The sequence below is a fragment of the Ostrea edulis genome, chromosome 10 (genome assembly GCF_947568905.1).
Source record: "Ostrea edulis chromosome 10, xbOstEdul1.1, whole genome shotgun sequence".
Taxonomy (NCBI): domain Eukaryota; kingdom Metazoa; phylum Mollusca; class Bivalvia; order Ostreida; family Ostreidae; genus Ostrea; species Ostrea edulis.
In genome coordinates, this window is record NC_079173.1 from 5,314,892 (window position 1) to 5,322,034 (window position 7,143).

The 7,143-nt window shown below is 37.7% G+C and overlaps 1 protein-coding gene across 1 annotated transcript; it reads right to left on the reverse strand.

Moving 5' to 3' along the window:
• Positions 1-546: 546 nt before the first annotated feature.
• LOC125666636 (calmodulin, striated muscle-like) lies at positions 547-6,708 on the reverse strand. The gene is made up of 3 exons (XM_048899832.2): positions 5,910-6,708; positions 1,777-1,862; positions 547-1,210 (listed from the first exon to the last, which is right to left on the reverse strand). Exons 1-3 carry the CDS (start codon positions 6,051-6,053, stop codon positions 1,024-1,026), a joined length of 417 nt encoding a protein of 138 aa, XP_048755789.2. The 5' UTR covers positions 6,054-6,708; the 3' UTR covers positions 547-1,023.
• Between the last annotated feature and the right edge of the window lie 435 nt (positions 6,709-7,143).

A 7,143-nucleotide genomic window follows, 5' to 3' on the forward strand; every position in this document is an offset into this window, starting at 1 on the left:
TGGATGCCATCGTATTACATCCGAGATCTATGTTGAGTGCGCGAGACATTCGAGGAGTTTCGATTGGAGCGGAGAAGACCGAGGCTCCTTAATGGGGAGCGGAGTAGACCGAGGTACAGTGTAATAGCGAGCCAGTATGGAGCGCCAAATATACACAAAAGCAAACAATTGAAGATATTAATTATTTGAAGATACCATTAATTCAATTATTGCGCGCAGTAATTCAATTGATCCACCCGCACTCCTCTCATCCATTGAAATACTGCGCGCAATATTTGTTTTATTCTTTCATGTCTCGTGTACCATTGGAAAACTCTGCCAGACAACGCCGACAAGCTCGCTTTAGCCTTTGGCTCTGGTGAGCTATAAATTGAACAAAAATCACCACAAAAGAGATTCCTCTCGAGTTTCAATACAGTGATTCCGCAAAACAGGTTTACTCTTCTGATTGGTCAAAAATCCTCATCTTTGATTGGTTGATACTATTACGATTCCTTATCACAGATCCACGTCTGTGTAATTATGAACATTAATAAACAATAAGAAATCGTTGTTAGAATTTTACTCACTGAAGGCATTATTCAGAGTAATATTATTTCTAGACATTTAAAAAAACCCAAACGCACTTTAAAGCATATTTAGAAATATCATTTTAACAAATAATGATGGCTTTCATCGTTGTACAAACTGTAATTTACAATCGTGCGTATTAATAATATCAACGGTAAGTAGAAATGTACATTCAGATGTATTATAAGAACTATATATGGAGATAAAATGCTGAAATTCATCGATACCAAAACCTTGAGCTTCAAGGTGTATAGATCTACCTGGATCGATTGACTATCATTATAAAGCAGGTAAGTAGTGTACACGGGCAGGAAAGCAATACTGTGTGTGCTACATGTATAGACATGGATGGGCGATACCGTGTGAGACGCATATATTATTTTAACACCCACTTTGGTGTTGGATAACGGAAGCTGCTGTAATGCTGACCAAGCGTACTCATTGACCGGTAGTCTACCCGTCGATTCTGGCCACGAATTCTTGAAAGGTAATTTTTCCGTCGGAATTTGTGTCGCACTGTTTCAAAATTTCCTCTACCGATGTTTCGGAATCTTTTTCGGCGAACTTTCGGATCTCATCTGCAGTCAATGACCCCGATCCATCAGTATCATTTGCATCGAAAAACTCCTTGAAGGCATCCCTGAAAATATATTCCTGATGTTTTAATGGTGAAATTGATAGTTTTTTCTATTCCGCTAGCATGTCTTATCATTACAGGCATAAAGTATCGATTTTCAAAATAGAGGGGTGGGGAGGGGAGGGGAGGGGGGGGGGGGGCAGAAGGCCGAGTAGTATGCTTCACTATATTGTCCAATATTCTTGACAAGCAAAAAATAAATAAACAAACAAATTAAAATACAACATAAAAATAATATGAAAAAACTGGAGAAAACCCTTTGAATTTATCTTTTCGCCAAACATTTCAAAATCCGATTGGGGGAGGTGGGGGGGGGCATTCTTATTTTATTACATGTGTACAAAGGTTCTGCATCATTAGTTCAATCTTATACATTCTTACCATTTAATACCACTACCTGTATAAAAAAAAGGGGGGGGGGGGCAATGAAACAAAAAAGGGGGTGCAATATGCATGTAAAAATAAGTAATAAAGGAAAATGAATGTAGTCAAAAATACCCCCCCCCCCTTGGCCCGCTTCAATGTGCCTGCATCATAAATCAAATATTATCATATAAACCGGCCCGTACTTTCTGTTCTTCTTGGTCATTGCTCTGATGAACTCTTCTTTGGGAATGGCTTTGTCGTCATTTGAATCAATATCCATAAACATGTCCTAAAAAGAGATTTTTAAAAAGAATTAAACTATATGTTTCATTTTATCTTTAGCTTGGTGCACTTTGTTTTGCAGACGATCTTGCACAAATCTAACCCTAACCACATTGTTGCTTTTATGAATAAAGTTATTACGTACTGACGGTGTGGCGTCAAAATTATTGATTTTTGTGGTCTAGAATACAAAAGAGTTCCACATCATGGCGGCCTCTATAGATAGCGGGAATTTCAATTTTTAACGTTTTAAAATTAGTACTGAGGCTTATTTAGGCCGTATATCAACAGAATAGTATGACAAATCTGTATCATATAATTAATCCTATCATTTATCACGTAAAAATCTTTTGGGTTGCCTTCCCCTTAAAAAAAACATATTAAAGGGGAACTACCATACAAAGAACACGTACATTAACATCGATGTCACGAAGACCAAACTCGTGACCAAATAACAAAGCCAGACCCCCAAAGTTCGCACGACATTCGCCGAACAACAACTGTTTATTCAAAATCCGCTGAAATATTTCTGTCGAATGAAGAATACTAATGGAGATCGGATCCAAAGACTCAATAATCAAACAATGACGCTGCAGATGGCTAGGTCAGCCACAGGGGCAGCTTATATAAATACAGTGTATTGTATTTATGTAACAGAGCGGATAAGATGCCCCTGTGGGTCATCTGTTGAAAATGCCATTGAACTGCTAAACACTAAACATACAGGAAACTAAAGGATGGAGGAAATCTGGAAGACTTTCTACCACGTGGGTAAGATGCGGTGGAGGATGCTTGTTGCAGCATCATGTTCCACTATAAAGTATTATAGATTATTTAAATTACTCGGACAATCTAGACGAAAAAGGTGGAAAACTAATTCGTTTGTTTGTTTTTATATGTTTGCATGTGCATCATATGCGGGCATTTTCAGTAAACATGTCTAAGATGTAAAACTTATACGGTACCAATTTTGATGCACCAGATGCGCATTTCGACAAATAATGTCTCTTCAGTGATGCTCAACCGAAATGTTTGAAATCCGAAATAACTATGAAGTTTTAGAGCTACATGTATTATAGCGAAAAACAGTGTGCCAAAAAAAGTGGAGTCAAATTCGTCCAAGGCTAAGATATGTACACTGTAGTATACCTGTGCAGACTTATTTATCAGGATCATCTGATGGTGCAGACTTATTGCAGATATACAAGAAACGGAAATGACATAGACAGCTGACAGACATTGACAGGCACGCTATAAGAAAACGCATCGAACGCGGCGGACTATTTTACTTTGGATTGCTGCATCGAAAAGACGATGGGCACTTTTCGTCGAAAATATGATCTTTATTCCGTTTATTGATAATGTTCACCATGTATTTTGTGACTATTTTTTGATATCCTTATTGGCTTTTTGGGCATACACATGACATTTTACATGTATGTACAACAATTGTGTTTCCCCCAACCAATACATTCGGAGATCTGCACTATGTTTCCATGTGCGTGCAGGCATTTGCAGTAAACATTCAAAAATATGTAGCTGAGGCGCCCAACTAGAAAACCGTCCAGGCATAACACACGCATCTGGGGTACACACGCTCGTACACTAACGCAGCAAAACCGCCCAGGCGTAACACACGCATCTGGGGTACACACGCACGTACATTAACGTAGCAAAACCGCCCAGGCGTAACACGCGCATCTGGGGTACACGTATGTACATAGCTGCAATAATATAGCCCTCTCTGATTTTTTTTTTTTTTTTTTTTTTTTTTTTTTTTTTTTTTTAGGGAGAGGGCTACAACTCCTTAAGATCTCCGTAATGGTGCAAATGCGGGAGTGATTCACTCCCGCAACATTTGCGCTAATTCTAAACATTTCCTGACTTTCTTTACGTAAATAAAATGATATTCTATGTTTCTTAGTCAATATATAAATTTACAACCTTCAATTTTAGATTTGTAAGGCTCTATTCTACCGTTTTCAACAATTTCGATAAATTCCAATTCCTCGATTCATATTTGTGCGCCATGTTTGATGTACTGAAGTTTCAACTTCCGATTGTCAAGTCATTTGCATATGCCATATAAGGTAGTATTTACATCAATGGACAAGTATGGAGGCGAAAGCTATTTCGTCGGTATTGAAAAGGTTTGAATTTAATATCAAGTTAAAAACCGAACAGCAGAGTGTAAATTCTTTCTGCAACAATATGATTTTCCTTTCTTTGTCGAAGTGGCTCGAGTAACTACATTTTCGCGCTGATTGTCAATGTTTAGGTTTTTCATTAGATCCACCTACGAGATCTCGCGATAACAAGCATGGCGGAGCAGACGAAGAATTTTGCATGCTGTACATTATATTTAATGAAAAACACCTTTATTAGACATGCCCGAGCACAAAGTTGGTACTCCTTTTGGTGTAAACAACATTTGGGACTAATACACAGAGTTTATTATCGGTTATTCATAAAATTATTTTGCACCATTACGGAGATCCTATGGAATTGTAGCCCTATCCCGAAAACGTCAGAATAAAAAAAAAATGGATAGGGCTACATTATTGCAGCTAGTATGTACATTAACGTATCCCTAGAGTCATTTCTGTAGGGTTACGCAAGATAACATTTATACTTATAAAGAATGACAATCATCTCAATTCCCAACAGAAGCCATTTGCTTCTATCAAACTCAAGATTCAGGAGCATTGCCTGGTAAGCAGATTTCAAAAACAAAAACACTAACATTTTTCTTCTTTCATCATGTTTAAATTCAACTTCTTGGATATACCGGTATTTTGCCATCAGTCCTCAATTAGTCGATCTCGGACAATTAATCCATGGAGAACGTGAGATGTTTCGGGATCCTCCCGAATATGAATATTTCAAAAGACGAGGCGTATAAGAACTAGATACTACAGCGCATCGTATAACTCCACTCCTACAGTGTGCCTTGTGTGTGGGAGTCTGTATAATGCGGCAATCGATCCTAATTTGGTCTAACAGTGTCCAAAACTATTAAGCATGGTCGTACACTAGTATAGTGGTGGGATCCGCCTACGAAAATGGAACTTACACCCATTTAAGCTTTGATCAACGAATAAAAATCACAACCGACGAGGTTGACTTATTCCGCGAGGCCGTACATATTTAAAATGCCAATAAATATTTATGAGATCAAAAACTTGTTTTAAATATAGCTTTAAGCCCAGTGGTTTACACACAAACGTCATATTGTTGAGTAGGAAAACTTTTACAACATGAAATTAATTTATTTATGACTTCGTAAAGTTATCAAAATCATGCTCGACATGGGACATGCAGGTCCGTATGCAATACCATAACTAGCGCTCTAATATATAGCAATTGCCGTGCGCTGTTCACGCTCGTATTTTTCATATAAAATGCAATTAGGTAAATCAGGATAAAATCTGTAAATTACTAGCTTTCGGTTGAAAATAAACTGTTAGACTGTGTGTAGTTGCATATTATGACATTTATGTGTAGTTTAAAGTTACGATGCATGACGTATACACATTCTTGAGCGGACTACACACCTTCTTTTTCCAACATGAATGACCGAATCTCCTGCATACCTTTACGCAATGACTTGATAAACGACGCGCCTGGAGACACGGTGCATGTTTTACAAACCTTGTGAATGAAGACGTTGACCTGCAAATTTTGTTTTCATTGATAACGGTGTATATTGATTTACACATAATTTATCACCCTCTCCTTCGCCCTGCTAGTTACAACTGTACATGTAGTATAGCATTGGTAAGAGGGGCGGGGCGGGGCAGGGCGGAATGAACCGCCGATTGTTAAAGCAATCCGTAAATTTAACGATAGCGTGAAATATTTACTATTGTCCCTGTAGATCAAGTAACGGATCACATACGTTATAAAAATGTCAATTAGGTCAAGCTTTCCAAAAGATTCAAAAAATGAAATAATACTTTACACTTTATCTAAAACTAAATATATTCATTTCTAGCTTCATAACACGTATTTATATTCGTTATACACTTAAAATGCAAGGCTTAAAAACACTTACAACAACTTCTTGGTCGGAGAGGCCAGCGTCCATACCTTCCAGAGCCGCCTTCAATTCTTGGACCGTCAATACACCATTCCCAGATGTATCAAACTTGTCGAAGGTATCAGCCCATTGTTTTCTGACTTCGTCAACTTTCGACATTTTCTCTTCTCAATCGTTCACAACTTCACAAAATTTGTCGGTAATCGATGCGAACTTCGCGCTGCCAAATATCGTCTGCGCGGTTTGTCGTCTGTAACGCCAAGCCAGTGATTCGTGTGAATGGGGGCGCTCGGACTAGTAAGTTGTAAGGAATGTCAAAATTATGGATGTGTGGTGATAAAAGAGCGTTGTTTTCTCTCTACCTGCGACCACATGTAAAATGATATAAATGTTAGACAGGTATTTAAATCTGAATTAAATCTTGATCCTTACGGTCGTCTTCTTTTCCATAGGAGAGTGGGCAGGCATAACCAACATCCATGGATGTAGACTATGTAAGCCTATCCAGTTCTCTAAATAGATCAGGGTTGTGTAAAAGTGGAATACAATAAATTTGTAAATATTATTTCATTATTTTCATTTATCTTCATGCATGAACTCTCAATAGGCAAAAATTCCGTATATGCTGAGACCCGGGGGTCATTTCCATTAATGGATGCGCCGCTGGCATTAGGCTCGTTGATCGATCTTTGATAGCTTTACATCTTTCATTCAGAATACTTCTATATACAAGAAAACTTATTGACGTAAGCGTTAAATTGGGCCGGAAGTACTTGGTAACTATCAAAACTATGTAAAGTAAAAAAAAAAAAAAAAAAAGCAGTGACCAATCTCATAAATTTATACCCTAAAGAATACCAAATTGAGAGTCGGACAAACACGGACCCCTGGAAATATCAAAGGTGGGGTCAGGTGTCTGGGAGTAAACATACCCTGTCAACTATTAAACTATTCAAAGTAAACCAATACGGAAGTTCCGAGTTCCCCAAGAATTATTTCCCTTTGTCGAACTCTTCCGTAAATTATGACGTAAAATATGATGACAGTGGGTACATTTGCTAATTACTATTGTTGCATTATTTCTTAAAAGATGATATCCAGAGTTTCTGAGACCATCCTATCTCAGGGAAAAGGCAACTTTAGTGAGTTTATGAGTATTGGATAACAAAATGGCATAAAAAATACTGTTAATTGCCATCTTTCTTTGATAAAAGCGTCACTCGTGTAGAAGAGGAAACGAATAATGATT

Coding starts and splice junctions, on each gene's coding strand:
- LOC125666636 (XM_048899832.2), bottom strand. CDS start 6,053: ATGTCGAAAGTTGACGAAGTCAGAAAACAATGGGCTGATACCTTCGAC. Junction 1,863..5,909: donor TCTCCGACCAAGAAGTTGTT/GTAAGTGTTTTT, acceptor ATCTCTTTTTAG/GACATGTTTATGGATATTGA. Junction 1,211..1,776: donor ATGACCAAGAAGAACAGAAA/GTACGGGCCGGT, acceptor ATATATTTTCAG/GGATGCCTTCAAGGAGTTTT.